The 25,350-nt window shown below is 38.3% G+C and overlaps 1 protein-coding gene across 4 annotated transcripts in view; it reads right to left on the bottom strand.

Annotated features, from left to right (window-relative positions):
- Positions 1-333: 333 nt before the first annotated feature.
- LOC127422002 (E3 ubiquitin-protein ligase rififylin-like) overlaps positions 334-25,350 on the bottom strand; it is a 34,000-nt gene continuing 8,983 nt past the window's right edge. For 2 of the 4 annotated variants that reach the window (XM_051665303.1, XM_051665304.1), the window contains exons 3-8: positions 17,021-17,209; positions 9,403-9,783; positions 6,968-7,039; positions 4,023-4,233; positions 2,188-2,211; positions 335-1,966 (exon numbers count right to left, since the gene is read on the bottom strand). In XM_051665303.1, coding sequence (XP_051521263.1) covers positions 1,785-1,966; positions 2,188-2,211; positions 4,023-4,233; positions 6,968-7,039; positions 9,403-9,783; positions 17,021-17,197 — 1,047 coding nt within the window. In that variant the 5' untranslated portion in view covers positions 17,198-17,209 and the 3' untranslated portion in view covers positions 335-1,784. Of the gene's footprint in view, positions 1,967-2,187; positions 2,212-4,022; positions 4,234-6,967; positions 7,040-9,402; positions 9,784-17,020; positions 17,210-25,350 lie in introns of all 4 variants that reach the window. The other 2 variants (XM_051665305.1, XM_051665306.1) reach the window with 2 other exon arrangements.

The raw sequence follows: 25,350 nt of genomic DNA on the forward strand, positions 1-25,350 counted from the left end.
CAAAGCTGTAATGAGAATCAGTTTGCTTAAAATTAAGTTACACCCTCAACTGTTGAGGTTACGATTGTGCCGTTTCTCAGCAGTTTACACTATTTGCAGTTTCTCATGCGAGATGAATCAACAAATTTAAGATCTGACCAGACTGTCCAATTTCGGTTAGAAATTATTTTTTTTCCAGGGTCAGCCTGGTTGGTGATGGTATCTTATAATTTATCCAGAATGTATGCATGCATGCATTCATTCATTCATTCATTCATTCTGGATAAATTATAAGATACCATCACCAACCAGGCTGACCCTGAAAAAAAAATAATTTCTAACCGAAATTGGACAGTCTGGTCAGATCTTAAATTTGACACACTGACACACACACACACACACACACACACGGCCAAAAGTTTTGCTGTTATGGAAAGAAATTGGTACTTTTATTCACCAAAGTGATATTCAACTGATCACAATGTATAGTCAAGACATTAATAACACGAAAAATTACTATTACAATTTGGGAAAAAAAAAAAAGAATTCAGAACTTCTTAAACTACTTCAAAGAGTTCTCATCAAAAAATCCTCCACGTGCAGCAATGACAGCTTTGCAGATCCTTGGCATTCTAGCTGTCAGTTTGTCCAGATAATCAGGTGACATTTCACCCCACACTTCCTGTAGCACTTGCCATAGATGTGGCTGTCTTGTCGTGCACTTCTCATGCACCTTACATTCAAGCTGATCCCACAAAAGCTCAGTGGGTTTAAGATCCATAACACTCTTTTCCAGTTATCTGTTGTCTAATGTCTGCATTTCTTTGCCCACTCTAACCTTTTCGTTTTTCTGTTTCAAAAGTGGCCTTTTCTTTACAATTCTTCCCATAAGGCCTGTACCTGAGTCTTCTTTTTACTGTTCTACATACTGGTGTTGAGCGGGTAGAATTCAATGAAGCTGTCAGCTGAGGACATGTGAGGCGTCTGTTTCTCAAACTAGAGACTCTGATGTACTTATCCTCTTGTTTAGTTGTACATCTGGCATTCCACATCTTTTTCTGTCCTTGTTAGAGCCAGTTGTCCTTTGTCTTTGAAGACCATAGTGTACACCTTTGTATGAAATTTCAAGCATTATATAGGCTTCATTCCTCAAAACAATGATTAACTGACGAGTTTCTAGAGAAAGCTGTTTCTTTTTTGCCTTTTTTGACCTAATATTGACCTTAAGACATGCCAGTCTATTGCATACTGTGGCAACTCAAAAACAACCACAAAGACAATGTTAAGCTTCATTTAACAAACCAAATAGCTTTCAACTTAGAGTGTTAGAGTGATGACTGCTGGAAATGGGACCTGTCTAGATTTTATCAAATATGACTTTTTTCAAATAGTGATGGTTCTGTTTTTTACATCAGTAATGTCCTGACTATACTTTGTGATCAGTTGAATGCCACTCTTTGGTGAATTAAAGTACCAATTTCCTTCCGGAAGACATTACTGTGCTGTGATGTGAGATATATATATTCTGGCAGTTTTAGAAGGCACACTGAAAAGTTACTTAAACTGAGACAAAAATAAAAACGAAACCAGTACTGTTATTGCTTAGAAATTTTAGCACCTCTGTTATTGTTTAAAGTGCCACAAGATAATTGTGTAATAATTGTGCAAGAATTACAGGCCACCTGACTGTTCTAGTTTTATTGTATATTAATTCCATTGTTTGGGGTAAGGACTGTATAATATGAGGGACGTTGGTCATCACGGCGCAAAGAACAAGAACAAGCTTTGTAGACAGAAAATGCCATTCAGGATCTGAACACGTGCACCGCCCGCACCACATACTGTCGGCAGATGGGACATTCATTCATGCGCTTGCCGCACTTGGTGCATGTGACCATGTGTCCGCACTCCAAAAGAACACAGTCAATGGGTGAGTCCATACAGATTTTACAGAGATTCTCCTCTACGGCTGTCCCAGAGCCAGTGTCTGTATGCAACACAGAAAAGAAACATAATTCACACTTTACACATATAATGTTAGTGAATTACACCAGCAAGTTTGACAGACATGTGAATTCAAGGTAGACACTTGCCAGAAACATCTGGGAAGCTCTATTATTTAGTGTCTTAATGAAAATGGAACTTTGGACATTTCAAAAAGGTAAGCTTGTGTTCATTAGTATAGTAAAGTCATAAGCTTAAACTCACCTGTGCCTTCTGTGGTAATAGTCACTGTAAAATAAAATTATAGTTCATGTTAGTTGCTGTATGTGATCAATATACACAATATATTAGGTTTTTAAATTTTCTGAAGATATTGTAAGTAGGGATGTTCAAAACTACCAATTTTCATAATTGACTAGTCAGTCGGTTGTATGAACGACTAGTTGACTATTCAGTGTTAAGGATAATAATGTATAATTAGGCTCCGTAAGAGGGTATACAGGTGCAAAGTGCAGCACTTTAACATGGTGACTAACGAATATTCAACAAATAAACTGGCTAAATTAAAACCACCACCACTAAAATGTTAATGTTAGTAGTCAACCCTACAAATCGACTAGTCAGTTGTAAGACAACTAGTCGATTACCCTAGAACATCCCTGATTGTAAGTAGTCCATGCCAGTGCAAAAGTCTCTAACCTCAATGCCAGGGTTTTGCTACATGGTTGGTAAGATGTTGTGAGTTGTTTTACCACATTGTTATGTTGTGAGTGGTTTTAGCACATAGTCGTTTCTAGGTGGCCCAAGTCAATAGAGTCCACCCCCAAGCCTTTATGATATAGAGTGCAATAGTCTGATTCTGGAAGTAAAAATCTCATTGATTTTCTCAAGATAATTAATTGATAATGTATAAAACTTCTAGAGAGAGCTACCGTGAGCTCTGAGGTTGTAAATCGATGGTATATGCTTCTGTTGAAGCCATCAGTCAGCATTATTTTAACTTCATTTAAAAAAAAATATTTGTTTGTGTAATTTCTGGTGAAGAATTGCAATACCCATGAATCCTGAAAAGAACAATCCACCAATCAGAGAACTGCCACCAACAAAGGGCGCCAAACAAACCCGGCAGTGACCTCCCTTCCTATGATGCAATAAAGTCGGTTTCCCCATAAACACAAACTACTTGGATATTTGCAGATATCTGAATATTTTGCTAAATACTTTAAAATATATTAATGCTATACTTACAATCAATAGTTTTATATATTTCCAATGTTTTAAATTCAATTAGGTCATTGGCGATGCTTCATGGGATTGTAGTCAGTGCCCTCATTAAAGACAAAGTACTTGTACCTTTGTCTTTTTGTCTGACTTTCAAATACATTTTTGCTTCAAATCAAAGTTTGTCATGTTGTGTGATTCACTTCGGACATGGTTGGTTTTTATCATGGCTTAGAATTCTTTTATGAAGAATTTATGAAATCCCAATGGAAAAAACAAATGAATAGGAAAAATACTCCAGAACGGCTGAAAAAGTGGACGGGCACGGTTGCGCTCTATTTTGGTACCTAGATAGGGCCGTTACTGTAAGTATATGGGATTTTTTTTGCCCATTTTATATTGTATCATTAAGCCAGATTGCTTAGAAAAGAAATACCACACCTCAACAAGGGAAGAATTTGAAAAAACAAAACAAAAACTAACCTATGTGTGAACAGTAGAAATAGTGATGCTTACTTCGGCAAATACCACCAATTAATGCTCATGTGGAAATTCACAACCATCCATTTCCCACCTTTAGCCTACTTTTTTACTCCACTTAAATAGTCTGATTCTCATTTTGCTCATTTTCATTGGTAAGGTCTTTTTTTGCCTGTCAAAAAAAGGGCACCAAGCTAAAATGGCAAAAACAAAACAAAAAAAAGGCCACTGACAAAATGAACCCTGATGAGCGAGATTAAAGAAATGGCACCATCCACACTATAAACTTCAGCAACAGCACAAAATGAGGCTAATTTCAGCTTTAATGATAGCATATGACTAGATAGATAAGCAACGGAATAAGGGCTGTGTTCACACAATCAATTCAAATTCTTTACCCATGTTCTGCAGGTCCTTCTGGTCATGATATAGGCGCGTTACTCTCTCCATCAGCTCCCATTTCTCACAGCAGCCCTTATAGTCGACAAAGTTCCTTGCCAGGATCTCCTTTAGTTGCCGGACGCTCAGAGCCTCAATATCCTCTACTGATCTGAGGTCTGAGAGAGACGCCCGCCGCCCAGGGACCAACACCTCCTCAGAGTCTGACAACTGACATAAAGAGACAGAAAGTATGCAAACAACTGTTGCATCTGTGCATCTCTTCATACACCTTTTGGCATCCCCAGTGTATGCAAGACATTTGGCATGCAAACACAAGCAGATCAAGTTCCACTGAAAGTGAAAGCAAACTTTAGAGAAAAAGAATCTGGCAAATCATGAGGTCAACAGACACAGAAAATGAAAGTGTCAAAGTCTTTTACTTTCCATTTACTGACTGGGAGCATGATTATCAGAATCTAGTTTTGAACTCACCAGCCACAACTAGGTTAGGTTAGTCAGGAAAGGTTTGGCCAGTGTCATGCAAGATTCAATCCTCCGCAGAATCCAATCCCCCTTAGACACCAAGGTGTAGCTGTTTGTAATGCCTGGTAAGAGGTGCCTGCCTTTTTTTTATGTTGTAGCCAATCATGTTAATACAGTAATAAGTAAACTTGTACTTCAATGCTGATAATACAGTTAAATATTGTACAACATATTTCATATAGTTAAAAAATGAACCAGTACCATTTAACTATTCAATATGAAAGCGTGGTCAAATTTACCCTTGCACAGTGAAATTCCACAGGTGAAGGCGGCGCGGGCTATAGAACGCAGAGTGCGTTGAGTGCATGTTAAACCAGGAAAAAATATGAAGAATGGTATTCTATTCAGTGCTTGTTTGGAAATCCTAAAATATTACAAAGATTTATGTAGTGTTAATCATGAAAACACTTAAATTAACTTAATACAAGCTATATATGATTACATGATTAAACCAAAGCAGCAAATGGTTGAATAAAACGTTTCTCTTTGCATTTTCAGTTATCAAGCTAAACGATTAGCCTGATATGCTAGCATTCCATCATGCAATCCCTATGGTTAGCAAGCTAACATATTCAGGACAAGTATTTCATAACGTCAAAATGTTATTTTTTTTTTGCTATATTGTGAATCAATGGATATGGTAATACTGTATTTACTAACTGTATTTACAAGATAAGGGATCAGGCATTACAAACAACTACCCAAGGGGGACAGGATTTCATGTGTGAACTCAATCAGTCAGCATGCTGGCTGAAAACACAAAAAAAAGTGAAAGTGAAATGTTAAATTTGACAATGTGTTGCTTCAGTTATATAATATGATGTGTCACATTAGACAGTAATTGACACATCCATTGTTAAAATTACATAACTCAAATAATATTATAGGATTTCTGATCAGGCACCAAATAAAAGACACAAGTTCTTTTAACCAATGGAATTATTTTGGGGTCCAAGAGGGATCAAATTATTGCACAACACCGGCATAGCACAAACATACTCATGACATCAACACAACATGGCGAGATAAATTCAAAGGGAGATAAGAAAGGTTATAGATTATGAATAAGTGCAAAACACTGCCTAACTCTACATACATCCTGTAATGGCCCATCCTCTGTTGTTATGCAAATATAATATCCAACTGCTAGGGTACAGTACACTGAGTGGTTCATTAACATCTAGGGTTTAAGTCACGTTAAGATGATAACACTTTAGCCTACTTTACTATGCAAAGGAGCTGTTCCATGTGTCATAATGTTGGCGTTCTACCAAATGTTCAAATTGCACCCAAATCGGACCCGATACCTGGACATCCCTACATAAAATAATACAAAAACATGTTCACCTTGAACCTAAAATTGAGTTCTATTTCATTTTCTTTAGGCAGCATTACTGAAACAAATTCAATAAGAACACAGTGGAAATTATTATGCAGCATTAATTGGGGAACACAAGGGAATTTATTAGGCTTACACCTAATAGGAAAAATTGTGTTTTCTTTTCGTTTACAGACTAGTCACAGTCTAAGTGAAGTAACAAACTGTTGTAGCTGTTTTATGCAAGTAGAAATTATGTGGGTTGTGTTGAACTTTCTAGAGGTAATGGTTTATTTATATTTCAATATTATTATTGTCATTATTATTTTGCTTACATTTATAATTGTAAGATCTTAATTTGTATTAGTAATTTTGCACCTGTTGCCATAGACGGATACTTGCATGAAGGAAAATGGGGCCGGTGGAAGAAGTTGGAGATGGTAAATGTTTGGATATGGGGAGGTGGTTATATATGATTTTATTGACTAATTAGTTATTTTATTTCATTGCCTTTTCATTTAATTTAGAAATATCTTTGGTTTAAAGTTTTTCATGTTTCAATAAATTTTTAAAGCAAAATCAATAAAGCAAAAATAATTACCAATCCCTCGGCAGTGTGGTTAACAAAAAATATTTCTTGCATATCCTCCAGCCCTACAGGACTATAGACTAATTCAAGCCACACACCAAAAAGACCTGACTGAACAGTAGACGACAGCAAAAAGGCAAAATTCTAATTTAAATGCAAAAACTGTAGCCACACAAGGCCTTCAACAAGCAAATTTGGGATCAGATTCAAGATAGATTGATGTGATGTGTATTTAGCAAAATACTTTAACAAAGCAGTGCTTCATCCCATCTTGTAGCAAAGCTTTTTCACCGGATAGATTACAGATTACAGAGAACTGAATGAATTCCAGAGACAATACTGTCTCATTACAACAAGATGACTGAAAAACAAAGATTCTCATTATCACGCAAGACAGGTGAAGTCATCCTGCTATCACCTTATTTGCTTTCCATACATCCCTTTTCCCATATTTAACACTTAAAATAGTATAGCAGCAGAAAAGAGGAGAGGTGAGTAACTTCAGGAGATACCTGAAAGTCTTGTTCCACCTGTAGGTCTGTGTCCATCTCGCTTTCAGCTGTCGGTTCTGCCACTGACAAGCTCTAAAGGTCAAAGGTTACACCACCAATTTAAGGTTAACAACTGAGCACCTGATCTGCTTTACCTCAAGGTATAAATACTATCTCACACATTGTTTTGTCTACTTAAGAGATAGTCCATATCAAAAGTGAGTAACACAGTGCTCTATGTGAGCGAAATGGATTAGTACTACCTGCAAGGGGCTGTTAGCATTGATAAATGACTAGAAAATTGTTTGATTAATGGTGCTGTATGTATTTTTATGTATTTTTTCATGATAAAATACTTTCTCCTATCCCAGCTTAATGTGCAGAGACAACTATAAGTAAGCCATTCAACTCTGTGGTTTGGTGGCACTTTCAAAACATTACTTTGTTTGAGTGGTCCAGTGAGATGCCAACTTCTGGCTTAACCAATGGTGTGAGTTTGGTGTGGGACTACCTGTTTGTTCAACCAATGGCAGATGGGGGGCAGGGCGGAAAGAGGGGTAAAAGTTTTTGGCAAACCCATTATAAAAATTGTAACTATATTTTTCACAATTCCATTTTTGGTGCCACTAGTGGAGCAGATTTTACACACTTGACCTCAAAGGCCAAAGTATAGTATAGTATCTCACACACAGCGCGCATGATGCAAATTTCATCATCAGCAAAGTACGCGCTAGACTCTGCCTCAGATGGCACGCTCTTACCGTCTGATGCATTTAGCACAAAATTGTAAAGCGCTTTCTCGATCCACGCAGCGCAAATCTGATTAGCTGGTTTGATGAAACTTCTGCGAGTAGAAGCACACAGTACTTTTTATCAAACACCTTTTAAGTTAGACAGTTCTTCCTGTCTAAATGGGCATTCTTGGCCAATTTAAGCTGCTATATGGTCCAGACATTTTGCATTTCAGACAAAGGTCTGGCTATGCAAGACTAAGGGTGCTTTTACACTTGGACCAAACCAGAGCTCATTTCCTCTCCCTCCCACTGCCCCCACTGGTCTCTGTTCACATCATATTATTTGGGTCTGAACCACGGGCCGATTACATAATCAATGTGTTTACGGCAACTGTTTACCACTGTAACTAGGTAACAACTCCAGAAGACGTCACTGTGTTAAGTGAAGTATTGAAGTTTGTCTCTTCGGATTTACCAGGAAAACAACACTTGTGTTTGTCTGCTGTGGATGCATTGAATGTGCAATGATGTGATGAATAATAGCGTTATACCAAAGTAATCGCGAGCCTGCAAAGACACGAATTATACATCATCACAAGTGATTCACTTCCGCAGTTTGGTACAGTTGCATTCATATCAGTAGCGAACTGTACCAGAGTTCAAATGAACCAGACCGCCATTTCAAGTGGGGTCTGTATGGGCTCGTTGTCAAAGAGAGTACACTTTAAAAGGCTGAGCGCTAGACTGTGCGCGAGAGGGAACGGCATGCGGAAAAACAAATTATACCCTAGCCTTTAGGCACAAACCATACATTTCATGTACGCAAGTAGCGATGCAAGCTTAATGTTACACGATGTTGCAGTCTTAAAGGAGCAATATGTAACATTGACATCAAGTGTTTAAAATGGGTACTGCAGTCCAAATTCAAAATATTGGAGATAACTGTCTCCCCCGCCCCCTCCTCCCAGACTCGCTCACGTGGGTTGCCAGGTTGAGGACACGCCTTGTATAGGTTCGCAATGTTTTTATTGTTTGCAAATTATAAACCAGCTCATGTGGATTTTTTATAACTCTGTCAATGTTAGCTAGATGTATTGCTGGCTTCCATGGCTGCAGTGCGCTGTGTTTGCCCGCTAACTTGTTTCAAATCTGGCAACCCAGGGTGTCAAAAATTGGGAAATAGGCAGTGGGTGGGATCACACAGGCCAAAACACAAACAGAAATTCCAGCCCGGAACAAGACATTTCAAAGTAGAATATACTGGCTGTAGCATTGTTTTCGGAGAAGCCAGTATTTCAACTTAGCATGTTTCCTAAATCTCTGATAACATATTATGATAATTTTATGCTTTAGTACAGTAAATATATTACATATTGCACCTTTAAATCTGTCATAAACTGACACCAGCATTCAGTTTTCTCTTTCAGGTTAACAGGAGCAACAGTTTGAAGGCAATCTTTCTGAGCAAGTTAAACTGTAAACATATTAATTGCTAGCTACATGAATAACAGAATTGTTTTTAATAGTGCAAACATTTGAAGGCAACTCTATCACCCCCTTGAGTACTGAAGTTTGTTACCACCACATCAATGCAATTTGCATCTGCGTTTGCGTATTTGCATCGATCATGTTTCTGGCCTCAAGTTGACTGAAGGTGCTTTACAAATGGGGGTGACAACTGGCATATAAAAAGCAAATATGAACCTCGATTTTCATTTATACCTGTTCATCCTCTGTTGCTTGAGTCTGGGGTCCCAAATTTAATGCAGCATTGTTCTCTGAGGGGCTTGCTGTTATGATTGGAGTGTTAGGGGCTTCCTGGTCTGTGTCTGTGTTCACTGGGGGTGAAATGTGCGTTTCAGATGTAGGTGTCTGCTGGCCAAGAACCAGCTCGACCAGCTCCTCCTTCTCGCGGCACGTCTGAGTGGGGACCCCATGCAGATGGAGGTAATCCCTCAGGTCCTTCACCTTAAGCTTCATCAGCTCTGCTGGTGCAAACAAAATGCCTTGGAAACGCTGACAAGTATGGCACAGCCATGGCTGGAGGTCCTGCTGAGCCGAGCACTGGCTGCAGTAACTTTTCTTGCAGTCCATGCACATGTGCTGCAATGCAAGATAGAGGGGAGTTTAGCCAAAAATTTCATCATTTACTTATCCTCATGTTGTTCCAAACCATTATGACTTACTTTCTCCTGTGGGACGCAAAAAACGCTGGGCACTTTTAGACTGGAACACAATGTCAAATCTGGCAAGTGAAGTTTGTAAATCCATTAAGAAAGCGGTACATTTTGCAGATATGGTCTAAAATGAAAAAGATTATCTAGGTGTAAACTTTGAATCCAAACACATACAAGACCATTTAAAAAACGCAGCCTTTTAAGGTTTAGTAATCGAGCAAAAACATTGCTATTTCAATCTTAATTAATCATGCAGCATTAATAGATATCATACCATGTCTCGGAAGTCAAAGTCTGTGGATTGCGGATGGTTTCGGAAAACATGTTGAAAATGCACTATAAACCTATTTATCAACACAATCTTTTACAATAAAAGCTCTTATGACTCAACATAGAATACTGTACTGCAGTGGTTCTCAAAGGGTTTGCCGTGGCACACTGGTGTACCGTGGCAGGTGGGCCGGTGTGCCATGGAATTTGCGAGTGAAAATTACTGCGTGCGAATTTGGACAATTATTGGCTGCACCAGTGCAAGTGACAGCTGATCTTACACCCAAAGTTATGAACTTATTATTGCAACCTACAATCAGAAGAAAAACTCCCTGATGCATCTTGCATCATATACCAAGTACTTTTAAAAGAGGCACGTTAGTTAGTTTTGCATACAAAGCGCCATTTTCTCAGTCTCACACGGCTGCGAGCGCTCTCCTCTTCTCTCTCATGCGCACGCATAGACCGAGAGATAGTGACGATATGCCACGTGAAAATGGTTTAAGCGGATATTCTTGCTTGTAGGCCTACCTGTCAAAATGACGGCAGTGTTTTGAATAATTAATTATTGATGGATGATGTCTTAACCTCGCGCTCAAATGCAAGTTTCTGAGAAAAATAGCGAGTCAAATAAAAATGCATGAATCCATAAAATGCGTGATACCAGTAAACAGCATGTCAGCATCCTCGTCTAACTCAACGTGATAAGCAAAATCTCAAACATAAAAAAATAACCATGAAATGTCACTAACAATAAGAGCCTCTTTGCACAACTGCGAGAGGGTGACAGCACACCGAACTTACAGTATTCTGCTTCTAACCGAGGTGTGCATTGTAACATTATAACCACGCACTTCCAGACTGCAAAAACCTATTAAAACTGCATATCCTGTTGAAATGTTCACACTTTATAATGAGACTACCAAGCAGCTGCATGGCATCGTGCCTATGCAAATTCCAGGTCAATGCACATTCCAAAAAATAAACAAACATTGTTTTATAATCATCATATTCTTTTTATCTGTCGTTATTCTTTTGCATTTTTTTCCTAAATAGAAATGTTTGCGTAGAGCCCTGATTTGTGCTTACAACCTAAATAACCTTTTTCAAATATTCCATGAAATTTGTGTAGTAAATGTTTGTTTTTTACAGATATAATTTACCATGGTTTCAAGTACATTTTTAATTTTTGATTTGTGTTTCAGAGTCAGCATAAGGTTTAATACAGTTTATTTCAGATTTATGAGGGGAAAAAAATGGTGTGCCTTGGAAATTTAATATTTACAAAGATGTGCATTGGTACAAAAAAGTTTGAGAACCACTGCTGTACTGAACTACTCACACATTGACTAAAAAAGACATCTTGATGCAAGTAAAACATGCAGTAACAGGCACACTGCACTTTCCCATGTAAATTAGATTTCACAACGGTTAAGTTTATAATAGTTCTCAGTTACACACTCTCAATAAACATCTCATTACTTATGTCCATTATGACAGGAAAAACTCAATGTAGTAATCCAGGAATCACTTTATTTTCAATATAGTGCTGCAACTGTCAATACAGATGCGATGGAAATTCAATACGCATCTCCCGTTAAAGTCATGCAGCAGTGCTGCTCACCCCTCACACACACATATGTGAAACAGGCGATCCCCTACTCTTTGGAAAATTAGCACAATCCACAGAAGAGCAGGTTAGCAGCTACAAGTTTGTTTACTCATGGTGGCTGCTGATTCTTTGCATTTCTAATTGCTTTGTGCATCATTTGTTTTTGACAAATCGCAGGCTGCAGTGCCTCCCACAGTTCCTCTTCTCCCAAAAATTACCTACCCTGAAGTAAAAGCTAAAAAGTTAAAAAGCTAAAAAGTCTATAACTAAATATAGTTCCTCATGTGCAAAAGTGAGGGCCTGTTGACAACTGATTCCAACAGAGTTTGACATTAGCATGAGTAGATGGCAAAAATGTAATAACTCATCCTAAATGTAATTAAAAGGCACTAAATCTAATAACTTTTGGTCCTAAAATTAAGGCAGTGACACTCAATGTATCTAAATAGAAATACCATCGAATTTACATAATCATCTATGTTAATTGACAGTTATGGAGCGGTCTGAAGTAGACGCTGAATAGTCTATAAAAATAAATATGCGTTCTGACTGATTCTATGAATGGAATCCATGTGAAATCAGTAAAAGAAGGTGTTATAACATGTTGATTATGATTGGAAGATATATGCAGTAGAGAATGTGTAATAGGTAAGGTTCGTTCTGCATTATGGCACTAATGCCAATGGCTTATGCTATAAGCGGCCAGAATCACATGACAGTGTCTTGGAAAATGTTTCATAATAATAAGAGTTTTAAAGTTATAAACCTCAAATATGATAAACAATAATAAACATTATCAGACTTGTGGCTTTAGCTCCATTGTGTTTCTATGCATCAACAATGTCAGTGTCATATATATATATATATATATATATATATATAAGTTAAACTAATAAAAATTGTTCATATGTACTATGTACACTGATGAAATCTTGTAGCACTTAGTAGTCACACATTAATAAGTGGCTTGTGGGAGCTGTAAACATATTACTCTAGATAATGAATGATTTGTTGATGTAAAATGTAAGAATAAGACAACTACAATTATTACATTCTGGGTATTTATTATACACTATATGGCCAAAAGTTTGTGGACACCCCCATTAACTAATTTGGTTACTCCATTAAATCCAGTAAAGAAAAATCTTAATGTTTCTTTATGTAATGGCTTGGGCTTTGTGTGCTTCCAAATTTGTGGCAATTGTTTGGGGATAGCCCTTTTCTGTTCCAGCATGACAATGCCCCTGTGAACATAGTGAGGTCCATAAAGAAATGGTTTACCGTGTCTGGCGTGGAAGAAATTGACTGGCCTGCACAAAGCCCAGATCTGAACCCCACTGATCACTTTTGGGGTGAACTGGAACAGCAACTGTAAGTCAGGCCCCATTGACCAACATCAGTTCCTGACCTCACTGATAGCCTTGTGTCTGAATGAGAGCAAATCCCTGCAGCCATGTTACTACATACAGTATAGTGGAAAGCCTTCTCAAAAGAGTGGAAGGTGTTATTACAGCAAAGGGGGAAACTGATGCCTGAGGTTCTGAAATCAAATTTTCATCAAGCACATATGGTGTCCACAAACTTTTGGCCATATAGTGTATTTATCATCATATATTACTACATTTAGGAACTACATTTATTTTAGGACCATTTATTACATTTGTGCCCTCAATAAAATGTTGCCAAATTAACAATGTGATAATCTACTTAGCATAAAAAATATAAAGCACACCCAAATATTGGATAAAACAGTCTCTAGATTATAAAAAAGTACACTTATAATATTATTTTTGTTAATGTATCTCTCTCGACTCAGCCCACCATATTAGATAAATGTTTATATCCAAAAACTTTTTGCATTGCACTGTTATCCATGAAGGAAACATAGTGCTGCCTTAGAATGTGGTCAAAATGAGGTGTCTTAGATGGCAGCATGTATTTGCTGTCTACTGTTTGGAACAACCTTCATTTCAGATGCCTATAATGCCTTAAAATGCTGTCCAAGTAGGTAACTCGGGGGTTTGAAACAGAGCTTTCGTGCATCCGAGTTTATTTTAGTTCAACATCTGTTATCTGTAGATTAAGACATTTAGCCACTGAGCCTGTGTCCTATAACATCACAATGTGTTATGAGTTTAACCTGGAAGTGTGCTGCCTTATAAGCAACATATCTAGTTGGAACTGGAATAAACTTGGCAAAACATCCTGAGAACCTTCACAGACAAAATCTAGTCCGTTTAATCAGCAAGCATAGAACCCAAAGATCTGTTTAAAGGAACATTAATCCCCCTTCAATTATACTGCACCACTTTTAAACTCTAGACTGGATAAGGGATTGAATTCAGCTTTTAGGAAATTACAAATACAATTTAATAAGTAATAAAATCGGTGCAATTAGAGTATACTAAGAGGGTTCTCACACTTACAGACTAACAATTTTCCATGAACTTTCCAGTAATTTGTAATTATTGGATAAGGGGTTTTAAAAATCATTCAAATTAAGGCCACATTCACACTAATCCTTTTTCATTTGAAAACTCCACATTAAGTTACCTGACATCATCGTTTTCCAAAGCATGCGGTAATGGAGTGTGTTTTCTAAATGCTCAATTGTGTTGGAGGAACATGCTGTTTCAGTGTGGATGAGAGGCATAAACGCTGCAAAATCAATGTGTTTTCAAATGGAAACATATTTGTTAACGAATCACTAAAACTGATTTATGAATTGGTTCGACAGATTCACTGGAAAGAACCAACTCAAAAGAATGATTCAATCACAAATCAGACATCACTAAGGTCAGCAGACAAGTTTTACTCAACCCATAAGCAATATATATTTTTTAAATTCTATTACAGAAAAGTATTTAAAAAAGGAGTTTTCTGCACCTTTAAAATCATAATTTGAAATTCCCGGATTTTCCATGACTGTGGAAAACATGTACTAACCAAAAAGTGCAAGCCTGTGTTGGGCCTCATGTATTCATATAGAAGACAAAGGCAGGCCTAACACAGTCGTAAAACTTAACTCGGCCCCTACCAAGTCATGAATTTTACTGATTAAAAAATAAATAAAAAATAATAATAATAAAAAAATAAAATAAAAAAATAATAAAATCGCACCAAAATCAAACAAGGGAGTCCAAAACAGACTACAAATCCCATGAAGCCTTGCTCACTAAAGGATCGAACTCTCAACTCCTATTGGATGAGGCACACAACAGAACGTCCCTCAACCATGACATCATCAGGAGTAGAAATACCTCTGAAATGCTTCCGGGATTTGCTTCCAGCAACTTTGCTCACCATGGGTAGACGCAGCTCATCGCTGCTCTCAGGTGCAGCCTCGTGGCACAAGGAAGTAACGTCCGACTTGAAACTGTGGCCATACAATCTCCATCTCGCTGGACGAGTTGAGATTACTCTGTGTTCCACCGAACACTCTAACGGATCTGAAGGAGACCGCCGAGCAATCCGCATCTTCATCCGTTTGCCTGCAGAAGTGAAGAGAAAAGATTTCTCTTCCCTCTTCAATCAAGTCAACGTCGCTGATTTCTCTGCCAGCCCGCCGAGAAGCAGCAACCATACCGCCCGCCGACAGAGGGAGAAAACGGCCTCCCGTCATCACCCAAGCCTCGAGGAACAGAGTCTGAGTTTAAGGACGGATGAACACACATTCTGCAGCCTCATGCGATTCAAGTAAGAGGTTTACGTCTGGGCAGAGATAAAATATTATAGTGTGTTATTCTTGTGTATCAAGGTTACTGCTTGTACAGTTTACGGACCGCCGTGTCCGCTCATTATTAATACTCAGGGTATTAATTATCACTAATTTGATTTGCTGTATTGTGGTCCAACCACATTGGACTGTTGTGCATTTCCGCCATCGCGGGTGAGACCGGCAAACTGAGTTTATCCATTAAAGAATCAAAGACCGCAGGACGTTTTACAAGCCGTCCACCACGTCTCTGAGTGATAAACTAACAGCTGCTTCCTCTCCCACGATCGCGAAATCGGCTTTGGGGCCGTCACTTTATTCTCTCTCTCTCTCTCTCATATTAACCACACACACGCACGCACGCACGCGCGCACGCACGCACGCGCGCACGCACGCACGCGCAATCCCTCACAAACATTCTCGGACACATTTTTGGCTAGTAGATAGCTTCGTGATAAAGCTCTGCTTTGTCCCTAAGCTATCGTACAAGCGGATACACGCGATAACTGGTAGACGCCATTGACTGGTTTCTCTCCGCCCACATTCGCGGCCATATTCTCTGGCCGGAAGTCTCGTGTGACATACTCTCCACGAGAGTCACGTCCCCCATTTTGCGCGCGTCACACCTTACACACACACACATTCTCACACACATACACATACACACACACACACCTACCTTCCTCATGTGTTATAGGCTTATTTTTGTTACCATATCTAGTCATGTCACTGTTTAGTTTGTAGTTGTAAGTCGGAAGTTTATTGACTGCATTGTATTGATTATTAATTGATATTACTGCATAAATAAACTTTGTTATATTTCAAAGAGAAGTGTTTTGGTTTGTTTTGCATACACCTGTGTCAAATGCTGACGGGATGTCAGTGCTCGGATTCAAGCCTTCATTCATTGTTTTTTTTTCCCCGAAAATCGATATTCTTCGGATGTCGATTTTCCTAAGAAAACAATCTAATATTGAGACTGTTATACTATCTGGTTATTAGTCCCTGATTCCAGGGTGGTGCCCCGTCAATGTTAATCCTTATTAATATTCTATTGATTTTTGATAATTGATAATTATCCGTGATGATTGTTGAATTTGAATGATCAATAAGCTAGTGTTAATTTTAATTAATGTTTCATCGATGGTAACAATTAACGATTATCTTTGATAATTGTTGATTTAAAGGATTAGAAAAAGCTTTATCAATGTTCTATTGATTTTAATAATTAATAATTGTCTTTGATAATTATTAATTATTGCTAATAACCAAACCCACTCCTAAACGTAGCACACTACATTTACTGGAGCCCCATATGAGGTTTTAATGAGTTAGATTCAATTAATTAATTTAAATATTAATTAATAACTAAAGAAATAATTATTAATTATTTCTGATAGTAACACTGATCTAAACAACCAGTAAAGCCCTACACCTGTATAAGTTAACAGTTGTTCGTCTACATTTCACATCATTATTTTTTATGCTTCTGTTAGCTAAACATTACATGAGGGAATTTTAAGTGAGCTCTGTCTAAACCAGTAAGTCATGTGAAATGTCATTTACCTTCCTGGCCAGGCTGTCAAAGCGACCACCGCATGCCTTGCACATGTGTTCAGGAGCAGGGGAAGATGGGTAGCTGTTGAAGCCAGAGTTAGTGAAGGCCTGATGACGTGAGCTACTTCTGGTGTCCTCCACTGTGGAATCGTCCAGACAGAGCAAGCCGCAGCAGCTGGCCCACATGCTCCACACCTGCTGCGAGAGGTTGAGAAAGAGACTTACGTTACAAGTGTTCAAAGTATAATAAAAGGAATATAGAGTAAATCACTTTAGTCATAAGAGGAGGATGTACTTTCTTAAAAAGTGGATTGGACTCCTCTAACCAATACACCTGGAACTGAATTAGGAGTAAGTTCTTCCTAGCATCAGTTAATGTGGTTGATAAGCTTTCAGCAGGAGTCTCTTGGCTGAAAAAGTAGAACTTGCATCATTTATTCAAAGCCTGTGTGCCATCTAAACCACAGGAGCTGTGCGACACTCCTCCTACTGATGACACTGTATCCTCCTTTCTCGCTTTCTCTCTCTTACACACACAAACACACCCCACCTCATAGCCAAATAAAGCCAGCCTGATCTGGTAGCACTGCCATGGTTACACCTCTCAAGGCTTGGGCACGGTGTTTGAATGAACTAATAAAGATGAATCATTCAGAATTGGCTACCACAGTCAAAACTGGATTTGACTCCCTCAACATGCAATTGTTAAAAGTATACTGTCCAGTGTTTGCCACAGGAGACTATGGTGGGTGGACCTTGGACCCTCTAGGGGGGTCTGGGGGTATGTTCCCCTCGGAAGAAAAGTTTGTACATTTTAAAAGATAATGCATCAATCTGTTGCACTTTGAGAGCAAAATTAAGAGGCTAGATCTATTAAGAACTTTGTGCTCTTGTAAACAATTTTGTGCTCTAAAGTAGTAATTTAATCATAAACACATTGGTTGTTTAGTACGGAAGCTCTGAACCGCAAGGTGAAAAAAAAAAGTGAAAAAAAAAAAAAAAAAAGTTCCTTCCTGAGCCTAAGTCTTACATTTTTTCTCTCTTCCAAAAATTTTTTTTTTTCTTAAAAAAACAAATGCATGCGGTACCAACCTTGGCCACCAGGTGCCACTATCAGTAAACATGTAATCTTATGATTTTAATGCTTTCTCTGTTGCTATATAGCTGAATAATACATTTATTATTTATTTAAGGGTTTGCAAACCTAAATCAAGACATAATCAGGTTACATATGTTTGATATGGCATTCGTTGTCTTGTAACAACTGGAGTTATTTTTTTTGTTTGAAATTGTTGGTCTTTCTAAACCATCTATGCCATTTGCTAAGTGTTACATGGTGGAAGCGAAGGAATGTATTGAGGAAAACGGGAAACATGGGGAAATTATTATTATGTCTGTTCTTCTGAAGTGTTAGGGGTACATCTGGTAATGTTAATATTGTTGTAAATAATCTAATTTCCAAACAAAAAGATCATTTATAAATTAAATCCTCGTGACTGAACGGGGATGTCATGTGCAGACATTCATGGTGGAATTATAATAATATATTTTAATATAAAAAGTTGTCAATGCATTTGAAACGCACTGTCTACTGCAGAAGTGAAGAGTTCCAGATGAAGAATGTCAAATAAATATCCAAATATTGTTGGTCTGTCTAAACATGAGCTAGACAGTTACGCCGATGTAAAATGCTAATCCCAAACAAACTGGTGAGGGGTGAGGAATCACCTATAGTATCGCTCCCCGGGTTCCGCCGGGGGGAAGAATAGTAGGCTACACACACACCTGTTTTGTATTAGCAGTATGGGACTTAGACTAAGACTATAAGACTTAGGCTCAGGAAGGAACTGAGACACAATTTTTTTTTTTTCACTCTTTTTTTTTTTTCCACCGTGCGGTTCAGAGCTTCCGTAGTATAGATATAAATGGTGATGCACAGCAAAAAAGTCACACCCACAAAGCATAAATGAGACACATTAACACGCAGTTCACAAATGGTCAACACAATATCGACTTGAGCATACATTTGTCCTCCGGACACGTAAATTGGTCATTCACTTGTCCGAGTAAAAAAGTTACTTGTCCGGAGAGAAAAAAGGACATTTGTTACATGCTCAAGCAACGTCAAAGTTTGTTGTATATTTTTCTACAATTATGACAATTATGCAATCAACTCAATTCTCTGTGACAGAAATGTAAACTGCACTGGGAAGGGGAGGAGGCTATTGTTATTTGATAAATATTTTATGTTAGGTATGGTAGTCAAATAAAGGAAAGCCTCCATTGCCATCATTTACAGCAGGGGTGCTCACACTTCTATGGAATGAGGTCTACTTTTTCATCATGTTATTGCAGCAAGATCTACCATGTACATTAAAGGCTATACATTATCAAAATACCACAATTTCAAGCTGACGGACTGAGAGATGCTTTGCCGAAGTAACGGCGCAAAACACAACATTAGAGATCTTTTATGTTATTATGAGAAAGTGTAAAAATATTTTCAGTTCATTATGAAACTGTGGTGGGACCAATTAGACTGTGGCGGGAAACACGGCTTGCACTAAACTGTATGAAAATTCTATTACAGTGAGATCAGCTAGTACAGGATAACCCTTAGAAGAATCTGAAACCTTAAGAGTTAAACAAGAACATTTGTGGAAATTCAACTGGGAAAGTTTTTTATTTATATATTTGAGGCATCAATATATTCAAATATATATTCAAAATATTCAAATTAGCTGATATTTAAATTGGAATCCTAATTTGCATGCTTTCCAATTCACTCAGTTGGCCTTTTGTTTAACAGTGTGGTGTAATAGCATTAGCACTGAGAGACCACAAGAGGGTGATATTCATTCAAACTGTCAAACCATAAAACGACATAGTTGTAACTGAAAACACATTGTGTAGGCTGTATGAAAGACACAGACACAATATATCATTCAGTGATGGCTAGAGTAAATATTCTTTGTCCTTTGATAATGATTTGGGTCAAATTTAATGGAAAACTATGGGAGTTGAGCTCCGTGGCACTGCAGAATTTTGACGTTGGTCATTGCAGTGTGTGCGTACCTTTGTAGAAAATAATTGTTTTGAATTTTAGAACACGCTATTTCGACCAACAGATGTATCAGGTGTGCAACCAACTTTAATTTACCCTGCCGTTCTCACTTTACCAAAGTTGAGTTGAGAAAAATGTCTGAAAACAAAAGACTACTTTGCAATGAGCAGCACAATTTATATCTGAAAAATCTTCCGATTATCGATTTGTGAAAAAGGCATCGATCGCAAGCCTACAAATTATTCTTGTGAGCCAGCTTTTTATCTACAGCAGGGTTTCTCAGCCACTGTGACGTGACTCAAAAGTGGGTCGCGGATCACTGTCTGCTGGGTCACGAGATCATTACTGTCACGAGTACAAATTACCAATTAGAAGGCTAGAACTTAACAATTGCAATGTTTTGGGTAACAGGGACCTCTATTGTAGAATTGTGTTAAAACCTCCAGGTTTACGTAAAGGACTGCAAATAAGAGGCTTCAATTCTCTGTCGTTAATTATTAGCTGTCTAATCACAATAATCCATCAATGCTATGAATTAGGGCTGAACGATTTGGTCAAAAAATTTAATTGTGATTATTTTGGAAAAAACTGCGATTGCGATTTAAACTGCGATATAATAAACATAAAACAAAAAACATGTGCGATTCCTTTTAACAAAAATTAAACCATGTTTTGCCCATGCTTTACTGCCGACCAGAAATACTGTTCTAGAAATGGTGTTCACACTTGAGTCCTCTAAAAAGAACCAAACTAAATAGATAAATAAAACAGTGAAACAGATGAGGTGGGGTAAAGTATCACAATCACATTGCATCTGTTTGCTTTGTAAAAAAAAAAAAAAAAAAAAAAAAAAAAAAAAAAAAATCCAATTTGTGAAAGGGTCAGTCCACTTTTCATCATTATTTTTTTGAAACCCAGTCAACTTGAATATTATATTATTGCAATAATAACAATGCTAAGAAATTATTATAGAAATATATACAACAGTTAGTTCCGGTTCTCGAATCTGATTGGACGACAGACGTTCCATGAGCACCGATGGTCTGACACCATCAGCACTCGGACGCTTCACTGTGTGCATCACTCCGCTTGTGTTCCTACCATTCTAAACTAAAGTGCAAGAGCAGTGCAGATGTGTTAAGAGCTACTGTTTGTCTTTTTTTTTTTTACATTACATATGTTAGCCAGCAGGTGGTGGCAAAAGATCATTTTTGTGTGTAATATGAGCCAGTTGGTGATGTGAAGTGAATCCGCGTCAGCCACTGTTTACATACAACAGCGCTCCGTGATCGCTACTACATGACTAAAGCTAGGAAATAGCTTTAAATGAACAACTTCAGCATTACGGCTCATCACAGCTGAGAGACAGAACAGACTGATTGATTACAGAATTCAAGGCGCTTACCTCTTACCAGAGTTTCCACATTGGATACATACCGTTTAAAATGGCGGAGGACATTGCGGTTTCTATAGTGATCGACTCTTGCACACCGGCTACCGTGAAACAGGGAGAAATACCCCCACTTGGATGACTATTTTTCCATTGAGAAAGCTGGTCTTCAGAAAGCTGACAGCATTTCTGCTTGGGAGTGGCAACAGGTGATCGCACCCTCTCTCTCACACTCTCACTCACTCACTCACTATCTCTCTCTCACACACACTCACACATCCATCTATCCTTGTTTATCCAATAACTTGTTAGAAACAGCACAAGCCGTGATACTATTTCTGAAGTGAGAGAGGCTTGGACGCATCATTTGGTTTGAACCAGAAACGGCAGATTCCGATCCGTCGCGAAAGAAAGTAGTTCCATGCACAAATGCGTTTTTATGACCGTACTCAGTTTTTCCAAATTTTTTTTAATTTACTTGTTCATTGAACTGTTGTATAGAAGCAATATCACACTTGCAATCGTGCTATATGGCCCTACATCAGCACTGCTGTGATTACCTACGGCACTCGGCCTGCGGCCGAATCACAGCAGTGCTGATGTAGGGCCATATAGCATGATTGCTAGTGTGATATTGCTTAAATATTATTGTATAGCCTAATATTCATCATCATTATAACTATTATAATATTATTATTATTATTTATTAGTAATTTATTGCTTTAATAATAACTTACTATGCAGTCCTGGTAAACCCTCAAGCCTTTATGTTGGTGGAAGCTTTTATTTTGCAAACTGAAGGGACGGAAGTTTATGTTGTTTGAAGTTGAGTTGACAACAGCCTTTTAATAAACTGAAATGCTCACATCTGCCTTGCTGTCAAAAAAACCCCACTCTCATGGGATTATTTAATGCGTATAATAAATGATAGTGGCCAAACATAGAGGTATGTGAAATTACGCAAATGTGCAATTAAAGTAAATCTGGGGCGCTTTAAATAATGCACTCGGATCGGGTGGCCTGGGTAGCTCAGCGAGTAAAGACGCTGACTACCACACCTGGAGTCGTATGTTTGAATCCAGGGTGTGCTGAGTGACTCTAGCCAGGTGTTCAAAGCAACCAATTGGCCCAGGTGCTAGGGTGGGTAGAGTCACGTTGGGGTAACCTCCTCGTGGTTGCTATAATGTGGTTCTCGCTCTCAGTGGGGCATGTGGTGAGTTGTGCGTGGACGCAGTGGAGAATAGCGTGAAGCCTCCACAAGCACTGTGTCTCCGCGGTAACGCGCTCAACAAGCCACATGATAAGATGTGCGGATTGACGGTCTCAGACGTGGAGGCAACTGAGATTTGTCCTCCGCCACCCAGACTGAGGCGAGTCACTACGCCACCATGAGGACCTAGAGCGCACTGGAAATTGGGCATGCCAAATTGGGGAGAAAGGGAGGAGAAAAAAAAAAAATAAATAAAATAATGCGCTCAGATCACAATAACACACTTAACCAAACTCAGAGCACAACTGTCACTCAGGGCACCAGATAGATAGAGTTTGTGAGCATGGAGCACAGAACCACTCTGAAACCACGTGTAATACGATGATCCCATTGTATTTAAGAAAGCACTACACTCTACAGACTGGTGCACTTCACAAAATAGATGGCATCATGAGGAAGGAAAATTATGTGGGTATATTGAAGCAAAATCTCAAGACATCAGCCAGAAAGTTAAAGCTCGGTCGCAAATGGGTCTTCCAAATGGACAATGACTCCAAGCATACCTCCAAAGTTTGGCAAAATGGCTTAAGGACAACAAAGACAAGGAGAGGAGTGGCCATCACAAAGCCCTGACCTCAATCCAATAGAAAATTTGTGGGCAGAACTGAAAAAGCATGTGTGAGCAAGGAGGCCTACAAACCTTACTCAGTTACACCAGTTCTGTCTGGAGGAATGGGCCAAAATTCCAGCAACTTTTTGTGAGAAGCTTGTGGAAGGCTACCCAAAATGTTTGAACCTCTCTACTATTATTCTGACATTTCACATTCTTAAAATAAAGTAGTGATCCTAACTGACCTAAGACAGGGAATGTTTTCTATGATTAAATGTCAGGAATTGTGAAAAACTGAGTTTAAATATATTTGGCTAAGGTGTAGGTAAACTTCAACTGTATAACCTGGTTTATACATTGCCTGGCCAAAACAAAGTTGCTGTTTGGATTTAAATAAGTAGATACTTAAAAGCCTATGATTGGATCATTATTGCAGTGATTAATATGTTTCAGCTGGCAACAATTCTTTTTACCCTAACTAATGCAGTGTGTAGCTTCTCATTTCTTAAACAACCATGTCAGAAGAAGTATCCCCTGGTTGTGGAAAAGATGTTACTGTGTTTCAGAAGGGGCAAATTATTGGCCTGCCAAGAAAACAAGGAGATTGCTGAAATCATTGGAATTTGGTTAAGAGCTGTCCAAAGCATTATTAAAACCTGGAAGTACAGTGGTGAACCGTCAGCTTCGCAGAAAAAATGTGGTCGGAAAAAAATCCTGTATGACCGTAATTGGAGATCACAAAAACGCTTGGACACATGGTTAAAAAAAAAAAAATAAATAAATAAAAAAAAATAAAATAAAATCAACGGTGTGTTCATGTTCAAACCGACGAACACGTATAACCGCTGGTTGGACGCTAGGTGGTACTATGGGGTAATTTTCATTAAGCAGGGTTAGGGTTAAGCCTACACAACCCAAGACACCTTGATTTCAAACTTTATTATTTTAACTAAAAATTCAAATGAATGCAATTAAAATGTGTGTTGTTCAACTTTTTGAAAGATGGCTTTACAACAGTTGTGAAGGGCAACATCTCTTTGGAAACTAACCTACTTCATCTGTGTATTCTCTACCGGTCGGTATGTCGTTGTCCAGGATAATACATCATTTGTGTGAATACATTTGTTTTGTTCCCTCCATGATATATCACAAAATCCAATTACATCGACAAACCCCGGGCTGAGGGATCAGTGAATATTCTTGCTTTAGTGATTTTGCATTGAAAATTAAATTTATTTAAAGAGCCCATATCGTGCTAATTTACAGGTTCATGATTTTATTTTGTGGTCTACTAGAATAGGTTTATATGCTTTAATGTTCAAAAAACACATTTTTCTCATACTGTCCATTTCTGCTAAACCTATTTTCATCCTCTGGCTCAAACGCTCTGAATTAGGTCCTGTCTCTTTAAAGCCCCCCTTTCCGAAAAGCCCAGTCTGCTCTGATTGGTCAGTTGGCCTAGTCTGTTGTGACCAAACCGCGTAGAGCTCGTGTCAGAAATGTAACGCACCTTACCATAGCTGAGTTTCAGGCTTCCTTAACAGCTGTAAACACTATTGTAACTATAGTAACAGTGGTGTTGGTTTTTGCTGTACCAGTTTGAGTCCAAGTCCGATAATGAAAGTTTGGAAGAACAGCTGATCGACCGAACTGCATTTGCAGGCACGACTAGAGCAGGACATTTCACAGTGCTAAGTTTTAATTTTGTAGCTTTCTTACAAGCACACTGTTGATTTATTGTGAACCTAACAAAGCTTCAAGTAAAAGAACGTAGTGCATCTAAGTTAGTCATCTTTTGCTGGAATGGGTGTAGCCCAACTTTATTCGCCTGAGATATGAACGGAGAACAGAGGCTTACTCCCGGTTAGTGAGCAAGTTAGTCATGGACTACCGATAGAGGCCATAACATTACAGCTTGTAATTATGTAATTATAAGACTCTTGAGATCGACCATTTTGTTACATAGTTTTAGGTAAAAGCTGGCCCACAGCTGAATAGTAAACCCTTACCAAAACAATACCATAACATAGCAAGTTAGCTGAGCACTACCATGGATTGTAGACGT

Source organism: Myxocyprinus asiaticus, chromosome 31 (assembly GCF_019703515.2).
Source record: "Myxocyprinus asiaticus isolate MX2 ecotype Aquarium Trade chromosome 31, UBuf_Myxa_2, whole genome shotgun sequence".
NCBI classification, from domain to species: Eukaryota; Metazoa; Chordata; class Actinopteri; order Cypriniformes; family Catostomidae; genus Myxocyprinus; species Myxocyprinus asiaticus.